We start from the raw sequence: 22,121 nt of genomic DNA on the forward strand, positions 1-22,121 counted from the left end.
AAGCTAGCTGTCACCAGACCCTGTGAGGGTGTTGCAGCAAAACACCTGAGTGAACTGAACTGAACGAAGGTGTGTTCTGTTGCGTGAGAATTGAACTTTTCATAGTGTTATTATTTGAAAGCCTTTTTTAATATGGCTATGTGCCTTCTATCATGTAGAAAACAAAGCAGTCATGAAAACAAAGGCTTTTTAACTCTTGTGGACAATACTCTACCAGTGCAAAAGGAGCATGTGTCAGGGCTAGCAAAAAGGCTATTTTTGTCCATGCACTGTCATTTTGTGGCTGTTAACAGTCAAATATGTGTTTTAAAGGAATAGTTTGACATTTTGAGAAAGAAGTTTATCCACTTTCTTGCAGAGAGCTACATGAAAAGATTGATCCAGGTTAGCTAAAAGACTGGAAACAGGTAGCCTGGCTCTCTCCAAAGGCAACAAGGATTATGTATCAGCATCTCTTAAGACAAGGACCCCCAATACCCCACTCAGCCTAGCATCCAATTTTTCCAAGTGGCTACTTGAGGTATCACAGCAAAAAAATCCCCTGCGGCCCAAAAGGTATTTCCCCATAGACCACCATCATAAGACACATCTGTTGCTGACAAGACACCTCCAACTGCAAACAAGGTCAATTATAACTCCTCTATTTGTAATACTTCTCTCAAACTGAGAAACGTGATTTAAAAATCTGTCATCATAATGTAAGTCTATGTCTAGGAGCCAGGCAGTAACTCATCAGCGGGCCCAGCGGGAGAGATACTACTGCATATATTCAGTGGGCAGCATATCAGAAGCTAGAAACCATTTATGCACCAGACAAGCAACTCCACTGGACTGAATAGTGTCATCTTAGAGTCCAGTATCTAGTTATTATTATACATCTATGCTAAAGATTCTAAAGGTATCTTTAGAGGTGGTGTTTGCTTAGCGAACCTAGTCTGCTGTTGGCTCTAGCTTCATATTTAAATTATAGGCTGGACTGTCACAACAACCTCCTCATCTCACTTTAAGAAAACAACACAGTTCCCAAGACGTTGAATTATTGCTTTATTTGAATAATCAGGGGTTAAAGAAAGGCCTTTGTTGCTGCTTGAGTCAAGGTTTTCTCAAACACTTGAGAACTTTGAAGGGAACTTTGAGAAACTTGGGTTCATCCAAGACTATGGAAAAAGAGAGAAAAGAGGCAAGGTAGCTCAGAGCAGTCTCCATTCTTTAAAGCGACAATTCAGCAAGGAAATGCTGATTTAATGTTGTCACACAGCTCCTGCTGACTTTTATAATATATCTGCTTCCAGCATTGTTAGCCCAGGTGTCAATCCACTGCTCAGTCATTCACTTTCAGCAGTCACCTGCCTCCTGTACCTTCATCCTCATGTTCTCAGCTGACAGCAGTCAAACCTCGGTGTCTCCAGCTTTGACGATTCGTGTATTTTTCATAGCACCGTTGCACTGAGCTGTTATTCTGCATACATCTGTTAGCTAGAACCAGTCACACCAGTCACTCTACTCTGACCTCTCTCATCTGAGTGCTTCCCAGGACCACTGCTGACTGGCGTTTTCCACTCTGTGAATAACAGTCATCACTGACTGCAGTGCGCCAAATCTCAGGAGGCTGTCACTTTCTGGAACAACATGTCTGGCACCGACAACCACACTACATCTAAAGTCACTTTAACCACACGTCTCTGCCATTCTAACATTTAGTTGAACAGCAGCTGAGCGTCTCATCCCTGTCTGCGTGCATTATGCTTTTGCTTTATTTATACGTGACTCACCGTCTGGAGGAGTGAGCTGCTGACATGAACAGGGATGTGTAGCCAAGAAAGCGGATACTGACTGTCGATTTGAGGACGTCAATTAACTGTTTGAAATTGTAATCATGGCGGTACTTTTTTTCACTATGCAAAAACATTTTGTCTGTTTGAGACAAACTATGCTCACTGCTTACCTTGGAATATGGCGGCGTTCTGGATGATAAGACGTTTGAGGTGAGCACTGACAACCTGCAGACCAGACTCCATGTTGCTGCGTGCAGCTACCTGATACCGCTCCTCCATTTTCTTGGAACAGCAGGTCGGGCCTTTGGTTTGGCAAACCTGGAGATCCGCACCTGGCAGGAAATCAGCAGAGACAGGACAGGAGTCTGGATGAGCAGAGGGAGGGAGGGAGCTGCAAAGCCACTTTTGTTTAATTTTCCAAAAACCAGAAGCCCCTTCCTTCACACACACACAAAAAAAAGATTCAGCTGCATCCTCTGCATGCTAAACACAGGAAACACTATCTACAGCAGATTCCACAGCCTTAATGAGCGTGTGATCATTATGTAGAGGCAGTGTTATTTAGCAGGGCTGAAGTCAAAAATAAATTGCTGCTGAAAAAAAAAACAGTCATTTTGATGCATGTTGAAGCAATACACCATGACTGTGTTGTTCTCCTCAGAGATCAATTTGGTCAACAGGAAGTTTCCCACCACTCCAGGCTACACTTTTCTCACCGAGGATCAAAAAAAAGTATTTTTTTGGCACAAAGATGAGAGCCCCAAGCAGTTCAGTGTGCAGACAAACAAACCCAGGTTTCAGCATGCTTTCACTATATACATGACATTAAAAAAACAGCCACGAGTAAGATCGAAGGTGATGAAACAACATTTTTGCACCTGGCCACTGACATTACAGGTTGTTTACAGAGATGAGAAATAATTGGATTCCCAGAGTTCTTTTGAAAGGTGCAGATGTAAGCCAGTGAAGGCAAAGGTGACAAGGATGTTTAATTGCTCCGATGTAGCCCGTACACAACCGGATCAAAGAACAAATGCCCTGAAGAAATTAATTCAATTTGAAAAAAATCCCAGAGAGGAGGCAGATAAAGACTACGCGGTTAGAATTGAGTCTGATCAAGGATAGAGGAGGTGGCTCAGCTGCTGCAAAAGTGCTGGTGAATGAACTGCAGTTTTGTGTGATGATGCACTGGAGGACATCTTTTACAAAGAGCCATTCTTTCTTGTTTTATTACGAGGACATGCCTCTACTATCACAGTGTCATAGCAATGCTACAAGAAGTACAAAATCTAAGTTTGAAAAAAAATACTGTAATTCTAATTAATTAGGTTTTTAAAGCTACAGTTGGTCTTTTATATTAAAATAATTATGTCATATCTCCTGAAACTGTTATTATATTCTGAGAGAAAGACTGGCAGGTACGCAAGTAAATGCACTGATCCAATACCATGAGATGCATTGAAAAATTTTAAGGTTATTTAATCTGCTGCTGCGCACTAAAAAACAACCAAACAAGGCTGAGGAGTCTCTAACACAGCTGTCAATCATGTTAATTACTGCTTGTGAACTTTGGTCAAAATATGAATCAAACATGAATCAAGATTCTGTCACTACATTGTCTATTACTTTCCTCAAATGCTCTCAGAAACATACTTTAGTGTACAGTTTAGCTGTAAAATGAGAAAGTTCGTGACCGCGATGCTGGAAACCGGCACTGCAAACAGTACAGTATGTTTCTGAAAACATCTGAAGAGAGAAATAAGCAATGCAGTAACAAAATCTTGATTCATATTTGATCAGTGCTGCAATTTGACCAGGCCCCCAGGAAGTGTGCTGGGCTCTGAAGCCAATTTTTATGGTGGCCAAACAGTGGAACTACAACTTTCAAGTCTGTCACATGATGCCATTGGGCCCAAAAAGACTTCCAAACATGGCAAGAGAGACTGCTGTAAATCAGTAGATTATTTTTTTTTTAGCTTCATAACCACTGTGAAATCACTATCAGGATTTGATCCATTAGGTCCGATAAGATCCGAAAAGTCTAGAAGACCAGAAGTAGCCAGCTGGGCAGACGGAAGTCTCTAGTATGCTTGCTCTAAGGGCCCAATGACCCAGGAGCATCATCCGAGTTATTTTAAATGCGGCAACTGAATGTTTCTGGCTTCATGCCCCACTGAGCAACTTTCACAGGAATGAACAGAGCCCTGCCTCCAACACTGTATCCAGTTGTCTTTATACATCCATGTGTTTGACAGTTTGACTGCACTTCAAGAGCAGCTATTAACATCAGGGTTGGAAATTAGCACCATAAAATACACAAGTGCCTGCTAGATTTTGTTAACTCACCAGCCAAGAAAACAATGGTAATCTTTTGAGTGGCTGGTAGACTTTGGAATCCACCAGCTACAGTGTCAGGTGGACAAGAATGTTAATTTCCAACCCTGATTAACATGACTGACAGCTGCTTTAGCGTCTCCTCGGCTCTGACTGTTTGTTTTCTTCCAAATGCAGTAAGGCCAGTAGAAGTGCTTCAAGGAAATAAAGTAGGTAGAGGAATATGATTTTTTTCTTCAGACTATAGTTTCAGCAAATATGACAAGCTATTGTTTCTAAAAGTTACCAACCACAGCTTTAATGATGCCTTTACAGAAGAAGGAACTACAGATTTATGTTGCAGTTATCACAGTTCTGTGTCAGAACACCTCTATTGAAAAAGAAAGGTCCAGGGGAATACGTACTTTCTATACAGAAGCTATAAATTTCCATCTTTTTCCCAAATCGCTCCTCTAAAAGGATGCACACACAGACATCACACAGACATAAATAGGCCACAACCATGTGATGTTTAAATACAAAGAGGAGCTCCCTCTCCTTAGTGCTTCCCCTCTCTGTCTCCGTCCCATGTGGCCGCTGAAAGCTTCAGCGGAGGCTGCAGTCGTAACATGCCAAGCAGCGTCGTCTAGGAGTTGTCTGCAGGATCTGCTGCCTGCGAGGCGTCAGTGACAAGGGCCTGATTGATGGCGTGGTAAACAAATGTCAGGAAAGTCTGCCAGCTTCAGCTGCTGCTGGTCGGGATGCAGAGGATAAAGAGACGGAAGCGGGGAGATTAATTTGGACGGGAGGGCTCGGATTGTGAATGTATATATATATATATATATATATATCAGGAAAGTCTTGATAACAAGCGTGTCAAAAGACAGAGGAAAGGCTTTTGTCAGAGACGTGGGGTTTATCTTAATATGAAAAGTGAATCTCTCTATTGGTTTGAGGCTTTGTCTCTTTGAGATCTTCAAACAATAGATCCTCAGAAACAGAGCTCACAGTGTAACAATGAAAACAGCAGGCATGGAGGGAAGTTAAACTAGCAGGAGATGCAACAGAATGACAGTCTCGATAATTAATAAGTACTGGGGAGTCAAATAGAGAACAGCTAAACTCCTCGCTCACTCCTGACGCCCATCAGGGTTTAAGGTGTGGAGTCTAATGAGTGAAACAGGCAATAAAACTGTCACACAGTACCTTTTGTATGCATACTGACAGGCTTAATATCTTAAATCAATACCGACAAAGGGCTCCTGACAGATAAGATCAAGCTAATTTCAGACTTGCAGGGGCAAAATTATTAAGCTGTCAATAGCACCATAGGTGAGGTGAGCGCGGGCCGGTGCAGGAAGGAGACGGGGATTTAGCAATTATCTCAGGAGAAACGGACAGTTTCATCTGCACGTTTGTCGTTTTGCAGATGATAAATGTGTTTCATTACAGAAGTTCCACTGTGGTGAGAAAGAAGTGAGGGATTCGACAGGAAAATGATTCCCTGTAGAGTTTCACAAATAATAAAATCACACCGTCTAAATAAAGCCTTCTTTCTGACTGACAGATCACTTGGGAATAAGCTTCCTGCTTCTCCTCTTTGCTTTAGGCTCAGCTCCTGCCACCCCCCCGCCCCCCCTCTTTTTTATATTCCTTGTCATCCCTGCGCAGTTTTGTTCAGAGCTTGTTTCACTTCACCTACCTTGAGCTTAATAGCTATCGGGCCCCGAGAGCACCTTTCTATCAGTCTGTTACTGGTTAATTAGTCAATTTTTGTGTCCTGATGGCCACTTCTCGCAAACAAAATGAAGAGAGACAAGGTGCAAGGCTAGGAGCAATTTAGATGTAAATTTCCAGAACATACAATCTCAGTCCAAGGTGACGCCTTTAAATTATTACCAACTTTCAATCAATACCCTGAAATGGTGGGCCAGTCAATTCAACATGCAGAGCAGCTGCTGCTTTTCATGAGTGTCAAGGTCTTTGAACGCCTTCTTAAAAAAGCATTGATCGCCCTTCGGTTTGTCACAGCCTTATCTGACGATACTTCGTTGCTCCTCTCATGACAGAAAGTTTCTGTTGCAATGCCAAGGGTGAAAACTCCAGCAGGGGCTCAAACGGTCCTGTGTAAGCTACACAGAGTCCCTCCCCTCACATCTTTAACAAGCTCGGGGACTCAAAGCCAAGGGAACTGGGGCAGCCACACATACACTATGTGTCTCTTAGTTTCCCAGCACCAATTAGAAAGCTATCACTATGCAAGTTTAATGATGAAGACCATGGGGGAAAAACAAGTTGTATTAAGATATAGAATATGTTAAAAGCTGTTCATTACAAGCATAAATTATACATCAACTACCAGTGTCGAGTGGAAGCATGTGGGACTGCTTGGCTTCCTCTCCAGGGCAAAATAAGCCAGTGTCACTTTGTAGAGACAATAAATGAAATGAAGATAGTGCAATTTACAACCAACCTAAGGAATAATAATATCATTAGCTACTGGGGATTACAGTTGTTTTAAGTATTTTTAGTGCTTTGCTGACTGCTCTACTTTAAGTTGTTTGATGAAGCAATAATGTGAAAGCTGGAAGAATAAATGTGCAAGAGCCTGATCTCAGATTTTCTTTTCTAAGTGTACACAAAACAATAAGGCAGCAAACACAAGAGCCCTTCATTAAACAGAAGTGCTTCAAAAAAGAAAAAAGAAAACAGATTGGTGCTATATTGGACAAAAAGACCTCTCTTTGGGTCAACTTTATTTTAACTTTATTAGTCATGTCTGGGGTCATTTAAACAGCAGGAGTGTTTGTTCTTTGTTGTTCAGTTTCTCATGATAAACAACAAACTCAGATAAGATAGCAAATGAGAGACATAAATAGTTGTATTTAACAGCCCCTGAAGGTCCAGTGTGGAGGATACAGAAGGACGTATTGGCAGAAACAGAATAGAATATAATGTTTTCTCTACTGTTTCATCATCTGAAAATAGGACCAGCTGTGCTTTCGTTACCTTAGAATGAGCCGTTTATATCTACATAAGGAGTGAATCTGTGTCTATGGCGATCAGTAAGTTGCACCAACATGTTCCTAGACTAGCCCAGAATGGACATACCAGACACTGGCTTTAGATAGGGCCATTCGCGCTTTCAAGATGACCATCGTACTTCAAAGCCTCTCTGAGAGGAGAGCGTCAGAAAAACAGAAATTTTTTGAACATCAAACTGCTTTATTCCCTGTTTTTACAGTTTCAACCATCTGGTCCATTTGTTTTGGAGAGTACGAGACCTCTGCAGGTAATTCGGCTCCTGTTAAAAAACCCATGAACAATGAACACTGAAGGAATTCTAACCAGGAGAAGTTGTAGGTGGCAATAATCACCACTAAGTCCCACTAAATCATCCCTAAATTTTACACACTTGACCTTTAATACTGAAATTTAAACACGACTGAATTCATACCATGTATCTCAATGTATTTGTTCTGAATTAACCTCTCGGAAATTAAAATATGAAAATATCTTGATTTGCAATTTCAAAAGCTGAATTTGATTTTTTTTTTCTTTTTTCCCCAATGTTCACAAATTTAGGTCCAAAAATCAAATTTCAATTTCAGGTAGCTCAAATTTCAATTGGTCAAATTAAAATCTAAAAGTTCCATGAATTTAAAGCAAATCAATTCAGATACATGGATTTCAAATTAGAATTTCAAATTAGAATTGTTAAAATTCAAATATTTATGTCTCTTATTTGCCTCCATATTTAGGTGACCTGACCCTGCAGCTATAATAACTGAGAAGTAGGGGTGGGGGGAAAAAATCGATACAGCACAGTATCACAATATTTTTATATGGCAATATATTGTTACACGTACACCAAGTATTGATTTTTCTATTATATAAATTATCAATATTACAAATACGAAATAAACTTTTGGTAGCCTACTAGAATAATACAATCAGATGCTTTTTCAGTTTACTAGACACATGAAGTGAGATAAGCAGAGTAACTACTTTATTTCATTTGATAAAACCGTTGATGTTGACAAAGTTTAATTTGCCACTGAAAAAGGTAATAAATATATTTACTGCAATACTCAGCATATTGCAACATGTTTAAAATCACCATAATAATGTATCGTGATAATATCGTATCGTGGGGCCTCTGGTGATTCCCACCCCGACAAGAAGTCCACATCTCCTTGATCTTTTTTTCGGTATCCTGCTCGAAAGTATCAAACAACCTGAAACTATAATTGTTTCAGCTCAGACAAAGAACCACTGCTCAGGATTTTGAGATAAGTGGCAGCTGTCAGCTCAGCCTCCAGCAAACTAGTACTATTCTTCCATTTAGTGAGAATCTGATGCTCCTCTCATGAATCAGGTCAGCTGCTGCTGTCAGAGATCCACCGCATCCTCTGCTCAAACCGCCGCTGACACTGATGGAGCTGCTTTCACACTCATGTCCCGGGGTAAGTGCTCGGTGTTGCTCGAGCGCCTCTCACACATACATGACTAGGCGATGGAGTGAACTGACACCCAGCCTCCATTTCACCTTCAGACACCACAACCACCCACAGCAACAGCCACAACAAAGACGTGAGTGGTGCTCCTGCAGCCGTTTGTTTTTCCTCATATCTCCGCTATAATGTCGTGTCTCTGCACTCGCTCCTTTTGAATCATGTTGGCGGAAAGAAAAAGTTAAGCTTTTGTATTTTGGTGTTTCGCCCCCTGGCACCACATGCAGCATTATTAGAATTCTGCTCTGCCTTCCTGCGGACATCTCTCTGAATCAGCCACCTCCCCCACATGATACACCATATCAATACAGGCTACTTCACGGCTCCCCATCACACACACACACACACACACACACACACACACACACACACACACACACACACACACACACACACACAGACACAGAAAGTGATACTTCCTTCAGTCAAATCACAGCAAGCCATCTTCAACATTTAAGTCCATCAATCTTTCATTAGCTGTATGCTTCAATGAAGACCTCATGTTGCATTAGGCTGCCCAGCAAGTCCCCCCGTTTCACATTTACTGGCCAAATTTTTAGCAGGCACAAAGTTCAGAACAATTACCGTGAGTGAAAACCTTCAGCTCATTCTGTATAAATTAATGACAAAGATATATTATAGATGACCAAAAAATAGGACCAAATTTGTACTAAATATATGAGAAGCAGCTGCATATTTCATGCTTTTGTAAAATGTAAAACAAAAGCTCATTAAGACAGAAGAGGAAGAGCTAAAATTTATGTAAATCCTACCTAAAGTAGGAGCCTGGCACTGTAACTCTGTCTCATTCAGGATATTACTTTTTAAATTTTTATGCTTTGCTTAAATATTGTTTAGGATGATGAAAGGCATTTCAATGTCACCCATGGATACAAAGGACATGATAAAATACAGTGAAACATGCCTGGAAAGTTTAATATATGTCACTTTTTTTAAACAATGCACATTTTTCAAGTGAAAAAATGGAGTATAATTTATTCATGTGGAGAATAATGAAACATTTTGCAATAACCACTTGTATGTGGATCTACACATAAAAATCCTCTGCAAAACAGAATATATTATCCCTGTTTGTAAGAATGACTGAAAGCACTGAATGCGATTATTGTTGATGATATAATGATTGGTAATGCAACTATTTATGCTATATTTACGCACACTGAAAAACAATAAATCAATATTAGATTATTCCAGTGGATCCCAACCTGCGGTTCAGGACTCTCACACAAAGTCGCAAGAGAGACCTGAAGGGTCCCAACAGAATAAGAAAGCAGATTATCTTTACTTTTTTTCGGACTTTCATCTAATCTCTGCCTATATACATGGGATTTACTGGATAATTTTGCTCCTGAAAATGATTCATGAATCATTCTCTTTGCTTAAACTGGTTACAACTGGTGGAAATACACAACCACTGACAACTAGTTGAAAGCAGACATCAAGCCCTAAAGGTTGGAGAACACTGTTACTTCACATTATTCCATCAAACCAATCAAAAACTTTACAAGGTCAACATCACTTTTCTCTGGATTCATGCCTCATAGTTACAAAAACCATTTGTGTCAATGTGAACAGACTTCAGTATTTTATTGTAAGACGTCTTGTGGCACGGTCAGGGCCACATCATGTCATGGTTAGCTCAAGTGATTTTAGGGATACATTTTTTAAAAAAAGTCTTTCTATCTCTCTCTGTAAATTTAAGCACTGTATTTCTTTTACAATTTAATCTGTTGCAACCTATGTCTCATGCACTTGCAGTACTGTGGTCCTAAAATCACATCCCATGACTGTATATTTTACAACAGTAGTTCCCAAAGTGCTGTCATGAGATCTCTGTGAGCAGTGGTGTAGTGGCAGTTGATGAGGCGGGTGTATTACTGGGTAGGTGATTAGGTGAGGAGGAAGTGGGTATGCTCTCTTTATATACCAATAGCTTTTTGGCTGATAGGTGGGTATACTGTAAATGGCCGGAAAGTGAGGTGGGTATGCCCCATATACCTGCGTATACCCTCTATGACACCACCAGTTGTGAGGGATAATGAAGTCTGAAGAATATCAGGAATTGTTCTATGTCATTCCAAGTGCTAACAGTATGCATACAGAGAGAGGCATTTCTCCTCCGATGTTTAAGTCTCACTGTTACAACACATCTAAATACAGAACTCTTTGTCACATGTGGCTCAATGGGACAATTGTTAAAATCTATAAGAGCCGTTTTATATAAGGTCTGTCTAATTAGGAATCTAATAATAAGCCACATGCTGACACTGGCTTTTGTTCCTTGTTGTTGCGCTGCTGTATAATAACAGCAATAACATTTTTTCATTTTCTTCTGACATTATGAAAATCCAGTGAGTAGAAATATATTGAAGCGGTAACCCCTCCCATTGTCAAAAATAAGGAGATATTTCATGTTTTATATGTTATATGGGATAAGCATGAACAAATATTCATCTTGTTGCCATAAAGTCATGTTTACAGGGGCACTTTGCCAAATTTCAACCAGCTTTGTTAACAGTGTGGGTGTTACATGTAAATGAACTGTGGTAAACTTCCCTCCATCTTACAAGTGTCCTGATCTCCCTGCTCCTCTTCTCTCACACCGTGTCCTGACTGGATGTGAGCGTCAGACTATCACATCGCATTGCATTACACTGGATGTGCTCTGTCCACACAGGATCCTTAAATATGGAACTCTATCACATCATTTAAACAAACCACTTACCACTGAAACCACTAAATAGATGGGTAAGTACGTACTTCCTTATCATTGTTATTTACAACAATACTATTGCGGGTAATTTATAGGTATTATTGTTGTAGCTCCCATACTATCATACCACCATCTCCACTTTGTAAAACAAGCTAACTTGCTAGCATACCACACAATTCTTACCAGAACTGTTCATCATCCTGGTGACCTCCCTCCAGCTGTTGCCAACTTATTTAGGTTTCTGTTGTAAAACAAGGAGGTATCCTGTAGGCATTCTCGGAACCCATTGGCTGTATTCGGTGTCTGACTTCCGGAAAACGGAGATACAGCCTCTGGGGGCAGAACCCTGATTTTTTGGCCCAATTCCAATCTGGCCCCTAAAGACTCAAGCCCTGAACCCTCACTGACTTAACTGACATCACCTGTAAGTGATTGAGTGTGAGAGTCTGAAAGGGCTCCGGATGCTACAAATAGGAATGGGACAGCACTTATCCCCCTCTCTACAAAATGTTGTTAACATTGGCAGCTCTGGGCATGATCATTTATCCGTTATTGTCAGCATATATTCCACACACAAAGAATATATATCTATACATATATATCTATACATATCTATCTATCTATCTATATATCTATATATGTGTGTGTGAGTGTATATATATATATATTCTTTGTGTGTGGAATATAACCACTGGTATTCCTCTGACTTCATGTGTGTTTATGTACCATCTTAAATCCTTGTTAAGGTAATGTTTCATTGTTTATCTATCTGTTTTTTCGCTCTCCTTCCATAATGTTACCGTTTGCAAATCTGCCGACCGTGTTTTCGTTTTTTTTTAATAACACTTCCGGTGTTCCGAGGGCAACCCCTGTATTTGACGTCACAACGCTATGAACTGTGGGTAATTTCCTTACCGTAAGTCTGCATCGATGCTGACCTATGGTAAGGGGGCATAAAGGGCTCACTCACTGACTCTCTGACTTGACGATTTGACAATGGGACAGCCCTCACACACTCTTGCACTTCACATGAACGCGCCTCTAAGTCAGTGAGTCTGTAAGGGATCGGATTGGAATTGGGCCTTTGGCATTCCGGTTTCCGACTTCCATTTATATATAAGTAAATATGCTGAACCATTGCAATGGATTCAGAGTTTGCAATGACGCCAATTATGTTCCGCCTCGTTAGTTCACCACAGACCGTTTATCCTGGATAACTGCAGCCGGCTCAAACGTGATTGATCAATATCACGCGGACTACAAACAGCCTAGCACCGGAAACCAGGGCTCTTCCGCTCTCCTTCCGGAGGCAAGATCTCCGGGGTTTGCCTACAGACTCTACATTCACTGAATGTAGAGTCTGTATATAGAGACTATCCTGTGGGTAACTCCTCATTTAAACCTCATGAATCAGCCGGTCCTCGACCATTGGGGCACTTCCAACATGAGTCACACAATAAAAGTAAAGATAGAAACAGGGCATCTGATAAAAAAAAAAATCAGCTCAAAATGGTGCACTGCATGGCGCTGTGTTGCTCATGGGAAGTTAGTACAGCCGAATAGAAAACAGTTCAACCAAACTGATTTAGTCACTGAGGCACACTTGCATCGCATCCAGGAAGGACACAGTATCAGGGCTGCAATGCTGTTCCTGGAGCGACAGATTGTACTTGCTCATTTTTGGATGCTCGCCACCACAGACACATAGACTAACTTTAGGCCTACAGAACCAGACCAACCTCAGATCAAACTGTAAAGCTAGGCAAGATTCTGTTGCTATATTGCCATTTTCTCGACCCAAATCTCTCTAGTTACATATTTTAGTGTCCAGTTTGTGCCTGTTACATGAGATCTGTGAGGCAAAGCGACCGTCATACTGTTTCCTGTATTGTAAAAAGAGGCTAAAAAACTGAGCCCAAACATTAAAACTATGCAGTGCTGACAAAATATAAACAAAGATTATGTTACTGCGTTGTCTATTTCTCACCTTACATGTTTTCAGAAATGTTAGCTTACCGTTTAACTGTAGTTCGGGACCGTTTGTTAGCAGCCAGCTGCCATTTTGTTTTCTGTGTCCAAACGGCTAAGCTCACATTACGTCACCCACCAGTGAGAGCGGTTATAGCTCCGCTGCAGTGCATTCTGGTAGGTGTAGTTTTTTTTTCTCCCTCGAACAACCGCATACATCACCGCCCCTTTCCTCTGTTTTCTCTGGTCATGGAACACCAATTTCAAAAGGATGCGTGTCTTTTTACTGCATCCAGCCTAAATACTTGTTTAAGGTCAATTAGAGTTGGGATGGTACACCTCTAATGGACAAACTACTGAGGAATATTAAATGTTTTACATCTGGGGTTACTTCTGTAACCCAAAACAGAGGTAATGAATGTTCTTTTAAGCTATTCATAAAATTAGGAAACCTAGTTTGTAAAACAAGGATTACATATGTTTTTTGAGCTGTTAGGCGAGTCAGATACAGCAGGACCTGAAAACACAATATTATATTCAAAAGTATTTACTGTACACACTATGGCAGAAGTTTCATCCCCTCAGCTCAACAAATCACACCAGTTACTGGCATGTGTAGGTGCTATGTGTCAAGGTAAGTGTGTATAAATGTGGATGTCTTTCATGTAGTTATGTTGTGGTGTATGATGTATGTATGTACCATGTGAGGCCCTGTACAGACGGGCCATCCATTTCCCTGGAAAACCGACATGAATGAATTTGGTGCTTCATCATCAGTCACTTAGAGCACTGTACTACCAGCTCACTTAATAAAACTAGCAATTAATCTGCAACAGAGTAGCCGAAGGCATCATGGGACTGTGTAAACCAAACTACCTCTTAACTGGCCAGGATGGATTGTCCTTTGGCTGACTGGTGGATTGATTTCCAGGGTAAGTAATGGTTTTGTGATGCCTGGAGTGCAGGGAGTCCAGCTCGGGCTGATTCCTCAGTGAAGGTGCACAGCTGGGCCGCTCTGCTTCACATTTGAAGGGGGGGGGGGGGGGGGGGGGTTAAATATTTCTCTTGGCCTGCTACAATGATTCCCCCCTCTGACTGGCAGATAGAATGCTTGATGGCCTGAGTGGAGGGTGTGCGATTAAAGATGGATGCACAGAGAGATGAAGGGCTCAGCAGTTGGAGCTGTGTGCACCCACAGATAGGAGATTAATAAGAAGTAGAGGGAGCATGACAAAATATGCCTCAAAGTGCGGCGCACATCTTTCCTGCTGTTTGGTTTGAATCATTTTGTGATTCATTACACTCATCCGTGTTCACAGAACATTCAGCAGTATTTGGTAAACCTCTTTGAATCAGGTGGGGGTGAGTCGTGTGAGAATTGCATGCTGAGAATGGACAGAAAACTGTTAACCTGGAGCACTTCCCCGTGCTGACATGACACCAAAACACCCAATTAACATTTGCAGCTGGCTGTGAATCAGCCACACGAGAGGGATCTCCATTTTCATACTGAATCAGAATGCATGCAACAGGCTCCAGCAGTGCACAGACATGCTGTGTTCTGCAAAATAGTCTTCTCGTTGCTCCTCTATCCTGCAAACACCTGAATTATTTCACCATTAGCTCTGAGAGATTTTCCTCATGTCTCAAAAGTCAAGTCACTTTTCTCAACATACGTTCCTTCCTCAACCGAGGCAGAGTCAGTGACATTTGAGCCCCAGGGAACAATAATTATCCCTTTGGATGATTGTATCTATCCAGATTTGTTTCCAGGGTGGTCACAATTAATATCACACCACTAATCTATATTCTATGACAATGTGGCAGAGGAAAAGCTGCCAAGAGCCCAGCCTGACTACGACTATTAATCAACTCTCACAAAGGAAGAGTGCAGATCTTTTTCTTTGTGTGCAGTCCATCATCATCTGCTGAACAGAAACCCTCAAACTTTAGCAGAAGACTCAAACCCACAAAGCAAATATCTGCAATAAAAGATGCTCATATCAGCTTTCAGTTTTCCAGAGCACTGACCAAATCAAAGTTAGTATACTTGGCTCCATGTTTGGATCAATACTGGAGGGAATCAATTCTGTTATTTAACAGCTAACTGGTGGTTTACATAATTCAACCTGCATTTTTAACAAGATACTTAATGTTTTCACAGCAGGTTGGTAAATGTCCAGCCAGAGGGATGAAGAGTGTGTGTGGGCAGGCTCTCACTGCTGATACTAGAGAAGTAGCAGCCTTGGAGTGGGGAGCAAAAAGGCTTGATGGCTTAAGAGAAGTGATGTCCTCTGACACTGAGCAGTGGAATTAAATCTGGGTGTTTAAAGTCAGAACAGAAATCAGTTTCAGCCTACAGAAATACAATGTAAGGATGCAGTTATAACACATCATGTGCGTAAAATCTATGAAGCTACATGCACAAGCTTGACGTTGATGACAGTTACCTGACACCGGGGTTTCGGGGACCCACTTGGAGCCCGGATGCAGAGACTGAAACACTGTGCGCACCTCCTGGCAGGTCGGCACCTGTCCGCCGGGCAGGGAGAACAGCTGGAGGAAGGCGCACAGAAAGAGCGCATTGTGGACTGTGGGACCGAGCATGGCAGGCAAGCGGCACTTAAACCAAACCCGGACAGAGGAGAGCAACAAACAGAACTTCAACACATTAAAAGTTACAGGAGCATCCCGTGTCTGCGCTGATGAGGTGAAGCTGCAGCTCCCGGCTCAGCTCCGATCAGCATCCTCCCGCTTCTGTCTTTTTTTCCTCTTCCTCAGCGGTGCGTCCGCCTGGAAACCTGCTCAGATGGGCTTGTTGGTGAAGCTCCTCCGATGCTGATAACTTATGAGTCCCTCTTCACTCGCGGCTCTGACTCTCAGCTCTCTGCACAGATGAACGAGCCCCTGACACATGCGCGCGCAACCCCCTAAAAAGCGCGCGCCACAGCGCGAACCTGCGCGTATAGAGATCTCCACTCGTGTAATAGTAGTGATGTGAGCTGATACATTGGCCCTGCGTGGCTGCAGGACTGGAGATAGAAGGGGGGTGTGATGCAGTGCACGAGCTGTTGTCGTGTTAGATGAATGGCAGTGTGTGTTATAGGATGGAATTAGGGCGCAGTACCTGGGGCGCGTAATGTGGCCAGAAGATGCACATATATTACAATAAAAATGACACATAGGCATCGGATATGATCTGAAAACGAGCTTTTATTATTCAAATACATGGAGAAAGTGTACAGAGAGCTGGTGGAACACTGCACTGGAAATGTGTACAAAGAAAGCAAAGTGAACATTATCAGCTTCCTCTTTAATAATTACAGAAATCCAGTTCAATAATTCTACTTAATGACACTTAATTTTACACTGATTGTTTCTTCGTCCTATTATAAACTGACAGTTATTTTACTTTCACTGAGCCCCAGAGAGCCATTAAAGCTGAAATGGTGCCACCTAGTGTTCAGTCTGCATGGGAGCCACCAGAGAAGCCAACATTTGTAACTCATCCACTCTGTAGATTAAACAAAGTGAATTAAGCCACAGAGAAGCACATCTATCCCAGCTTCTGTGTTTCTACACAGATTAGTACAATCTAATATAGCCTATGTGAAGCTGTTCACAGCATCTGGCGGATTGCAGATGGATACTGTGCAATTTCTTTTCTTTTGTCTAGTACTGAAATTGTGAAGTCATCCACCTGAAAACAGCGAGACAAAGAACCTTAATGTTAAGATGCCTGTAGAGTGTGACACGACTGCAACAAGGGGACAAAACAGAACAGCTGCTCTCTTGTGCCTGCGGTGAATGCAATGTTTAAGTCTTTCAAGTGTTCATCAAAGCTTGGAACAACAGAAAACGAAAAAGGTGCATCTCTTCCTTTGGCTGCGTGTCTGAGAAACAGAGAGCTTTGCATGGATTTGCACAGCAGAGACTGGCACAAGCTGAGAGCAAACCAACAAAACTCACTGTGAACCCACATGAGTTCCACCTTCGAGTGTAAATAGGCGGATGCATGAGGGAAGGTGACCGGCAATACCTGAAGTGCACAAACTGCAGTAGATCAGAGTGTACTACCTGCACTGTGAGCACTTTGGAACTGCAAAGTCGACAACATGTTTATTATAAGAGTCAGAAAGTCACTAAAGATGTCTGAGGGCACAGCCTTTACACATACACACTGATAAATGCAATATTACTTTCATCCCGTCTGTCCATGATACGTGAAGATTTTTATTGGTTAAAACTGGAGAACCAAGTCTACAACATGTTGGCTGTAGTTGATAGGAAGCATTTTTCGGCACAAATGTAGTGAAATATATTTGAGATCCTGAAAAAGAACAAGTCCTCCAGCCAGAAGGAGCAACTAGGGCAGTAGATACTGAACTACTTCACTAACTACACTAGATGCACCTTAGCTGGAGGACCATAAGGAGGCAGAGGAAGTCAAAGGAGATCGATGTACTGGATTGCTTCCAGCTCCTCCAGGCAAGATGTTTCCAGTCCAGACCATCTGAAACAGAACGAAATCAATTGGTAAATGAGATGGAGACAAATATCTAAACCGATGCTGTAACTCTGTATTGGAGAATGAAAACACGCTTTGCAAGCTGCAGCCGTGTGTAGTAGTTTACCTTTCATGCTGTGAGGGCAGCTCATTAAAAACATCCACAACCAAGGATGTTTTATAAAGTAAAACAAACTAAAGTTTTGCTTATAAATCTGCAACCAGATCCCTCAAGAAAAATGTTTTAATACAGCAGAATAATATTAAAATAAAATGTTGGTGAGTGTTTTCCTTGCAATTATCCAAGACCACAGGTGGATAGGCCGACGTGACTTTAAAATATCTTCACTTAAAAGTTAATGTTAAAAAAAATGACATCCACATTCTAATTTGACTTTTAAGGGAGTTTAATTTACTTGTTTAATTTGTCTTTTTCTGCAAAATAACCAGCAGACATCAGATAAATGTAGAGAAGGAAACATAATATACTCCCTCTAAAATGGAGTGAAGTAGATGTATAAAGTAACATAAAATGAAAATGTTAAGTTTAGGACAAGTGTCTGAAAATTGTATTCAAGCAGTGGTGAAAAGTAACTAAATACATTTAATCAAGTACTGTGCCAAAGTACAATTTAAAAGTACTTGCACTTTACTTGTGTAAGTGCTACTCTCTACTTCACTACAATTTGGAGGCTATTATTGTACTTTTTATTCCATTACATTTTATTACAAACACAAACAGAAATCAACTAATAAATAATGATATATTATTAATTATACAATGCAATAATTATTCCGAAATGAGCCATTAGGCATATTAAGTAGGCTAATAGGCATTTTGGTGCTAACACTTCTATTACTTTAATGTAAGATTTTGAATGCAGGATTTGAGTATTTCTACAATGTAATATCGCTACTTTTACTTTAATAAAATATCTAAGTACTTCTTCCACCACTGTTCTACTTTAGTAGGCCTAAATGTATTTATTTTACTTTCCATCACAGTTTAACAAGATCTTTAAACTTAGTTGGAAAATATAATTCTATTTAAACTCTTGAATACAATCTATAATCTATACATGCTATACTTTTCACTTCATATTTCATGTTTGTAGTTTGTACGAAATCCCAGGTTTCACAGGCTGCGTTGGATAAAAACACTGATTTGCTGTGTGTCCGTGCAAAGCACACACGTGGGGAGAGTTTACACTTAAAAGCTCGACTTCAAAAATACGAGCAAAAAAGTTGCAATACTTTTTTCTTCTATGAGCTACTATCTCAAAGTGAAGCGTAGTGTATATAATTGATTGAGCTGTGATGAGGTTATAAATGTGGTCGCCGCGCTCTGTGTGCAGCTTTAACAAAGTGGCGCCAACAGCGTCTTGTGATGTGGTGATGAGCGCGTCAATTAAAAAATGATCTCAATCACGTCCGCGTTTATTCCGTTACGTAACTGATACAAACAGCAGCTGGTAAACAGTGGGTGGCTGGATTTGTAACTCTTTACGGATTATTAAAATAAGAGTCTGGGTGAGCTCAGTGTGCTGGTGCACCTAACAAAGACACGAGAAAACCAGCTTTTGATAAACAGAAGTTATTGTGACTCCGGAAGAACAAAACATAAAGTTTGAGCTTCCAAGTAAAGTTTAAGAACGACATAATATATATAAAGATGAGCGCACAAGACGAGTTAAACATGCCCTTCTTTTAATTAGCGGATCAGCAGTCCGATTACGATGCATCATTAATTGTAATTCAGATTTAAAGTCTTTTTAAACTACAACAAAAACTTCTGCTGACCACGTGCGTGTATGTGAGCTGAAATCAAGAGGAAAAGCATCACCCAGCCTACCTTTGCTTTGTGTTGAGCTTTATTCTACTGACTGAATCTACTATTGCCACACATCCTGCAGAAAACTCCCAATATTGCTACGTACCTTACCCGCAGATGTTGCACCCTCTGCAGCCCTCTTTGCCACTCTCTTTGCACAAACAAAAAGTTCTGTCATGCATGAAATTGTGAGAGCATCTTTTATGTTGTTTTTCTCTTTGTGGGGGTGGGGAGAGGAGCGCAGGCGACGCACTCTTTGCGGATGTCGTCCTTAAATCCTCGCAGACGTGCAGTTCTTCGGTTTTTACGCACCAAATGTGGAGTTTTCTTCTGGTGCGGCATCCCCGGGAAACTTTTTCCCTGCAAACTCACAGTTTGCAAGAAGCAGCGCGGGTAGTTTTTATGAACCCATCTCGCTCATCCATTCAACGCCTTGCTGGTCAAAGGAACCCAGGAGGCTTGTGACCTGTAACCCCTGTAAACCCTGCCCCCACATAGTCTTCTGCTGTCTGCAAGCGCACGTCCCTCCACCATCCCGCCTCATGAGCACACAAATATCACTCAATAACTGTTTTTTTTTGCAACAGTTAACTCCATTGAGATCCTCACCATGTCAGATGGGAGCTGCAGTCTTCCCAAAGCATGGTGGCACTTCCTCCACTGTGGGAACGCGCTGCAGCGTTGCCTTACTTGCCTCCTTCCCCGATTGAACTTTAACCTACTTTCCCATACTGCATTTTCTCTGCCTTCTATAGGCTGTGACTGCAGCAGTTTAAAGGAAAGAAAATAAATTGCAGCTGCCCACTTTGACTTATTCTTTCACCCACTATGTTTGATCTCATGGAGCCTGCCAGTGATAGCGGCGGAGGGTTAATTATGGTCAGTAATATTTTAAGCTTATTTGCAGATAAACTGGGGTGAGTTCATGGATGGAGGATTATTTTGTATTATGAATTTAATGTTACATTAAAAAGCTGGTCTGGTGGAGAGATAATGACTTTTTTTTGGGGGAGGGGGGGGGGGGTGTTTCTCATAAGTTAGCAGGAATTATCATTGATCTCCTCACGGACAATAGGCTGGCAGCCTATTGAGCAGGCCTCATGTTGGAAACCTCCTGGTAGGATGGAATGTGTCCCAGTGTTTTGAACTGGGCTTACTACTGGGAGGAGGGGTTATATTTAGCTATATTCATTTGCATCACTGGGTAAATACATTTGACAGGATGTATATAGAAGAATGTATACAAGTTAAGCAAATATACTTCCACTCATTGTTAACACCACAGATCACATAACATCTGAGTCTTCTTCAATCACAAAAAAGAACACTATACTTACTGGCTGACTGTGGAGCTTTACAAACAGATTATTGAATCCTCAACATCTTGCAGCCAAACTACAGGCCATAGCAGGGCTGAGACTAACAATGATTTTAATCATTGATTTATCTTTTGACTAATATTTGATTCATTGTGCAAGTCTATAAAAAGTTTTAACATCTGAGAAAAAATGCCCACTAGAAGTTCCCTGGGCCCAACAGTGACATCTTCAAATATTTAGGTAATGCCTACCATACACTAGAAGACTTTGAAATGACCAAAGCCTGACACCCTCTCACATCAAAAGAAAATCTGAGTTTTGATTTTGCAAAGACTGTGGATCTTACAGGGTCACTATTTGCAAGACTATAACTAGATTCCTTTGCTCCTCGTGGAAAATATTACCATAAACTCCCTTTAAGAAATGTGGCAAATATGTCGACAGTATTCTTGTCAACTCAGCATCAATATAATCCATACAAATAAACCGTTTTTGGACTTTGTTGCTACAACTTGCCACCAGTCTCTGTTGGTGAGCTGTGCTACTTTAGTTGGAGGAGACAGTGGGAATGAGAGGAGGACAGTTTCACTAAAATAAGTGCTTGTTGGTGGATCACTCACACGGCAAATTAGACTTCTCTTCACTCTACAACTCCGCACAGTCTCCTCCATGTTCCGTCTACCCGGTTTGCTGCTTCTTGTTTGGTGCTGGAGAGAGAACAGATATTCTTCACTGTTTGTATGAGCCAAGGCTTAAAACTTCCACGAACGGCGAGATGCGATAAAGACTAACTTGAGACGGCTTGGACTGAATTTTATGACACTAAATGATCGAGATCACAGGAACTGACATTGGAAATTTGTCTGCAACAATGAAACTGCATGAAAAAGGTTCATTAAGTGTAGGCTATTTTGCCGGATATACTGTTTCCAAGGGTCAAGAATGACCTTTCATGCTTAAAAATATTCAAATTTAAGCATAAAGCACACAGAAACACAGCAAAGTCTATGAATAACTGCCATATGTTTATCATTTTTGCTCAATAAATGACTTCAATGATAAATTGTCATTTTTTATCCTGTTTGATCAACTACTTTTAAACCATTTTAGCAACAGGCTACAGAAGTTTGCATACCTCACACATCACTATACTTAAGCAG

At 41.1% G+C, this 22,121-nt stretch overlaps 1 protein-coding gene across 2 annotated transcripts in view; it reads right to left on the reverse strand.

Annotated features, from left to right (window-relative positions):
* The window catches only part of gpc3 (glypican 3), a 151,153-nt gene extending 134,849 nt beyond the window's left edge, over nucleotides 1-16,304 (reverse strand). The window contains exons 1-2 of one of the 2 annotated variants that reach the window (XM_078169201.1): nucleotides 15,755-16,304; nucleotides 1,946-2,107 (exon numbers count right to left, since the gene is read on the reverse strand). In XM_078169201.1, coding sequence (XP_078025327.1) covers nucleotides 1,946-2,107; nucleotides 15,755-15,911 — 319 coding nt within the window. In that variant the 5' untranslated portion in view covers nucleotides 15,912-16,304. Of the gene's footprint in view, nucleotides 1-1,945; nucleotides 2,108-13,352; nucleotides 13,432-15,754 lie in introns of those variants that run through there. The other variant, XM_078169202.1, reaches the window with a different exon arrangement.
* Nucleotides 16,305-22,121: the final 5,817 nt, after the last annotated feature.

The sequence above is a fragment of the Epinephelus lanceolatus genome, chromosome 7 (assembly GCF_041903045.1).
Source record: "Epinephelus lanceolatus isolate andai-2023 chromosome 7, ASM4190304v1, whole genome shotgun sequence".
NCBI classification, from domain to species: Eukaryota; Metazoa; Chordata; class Actinopteri; order Perciformes; family Serranidae; genus Epinephelus; species Epinephelus lanceolatus.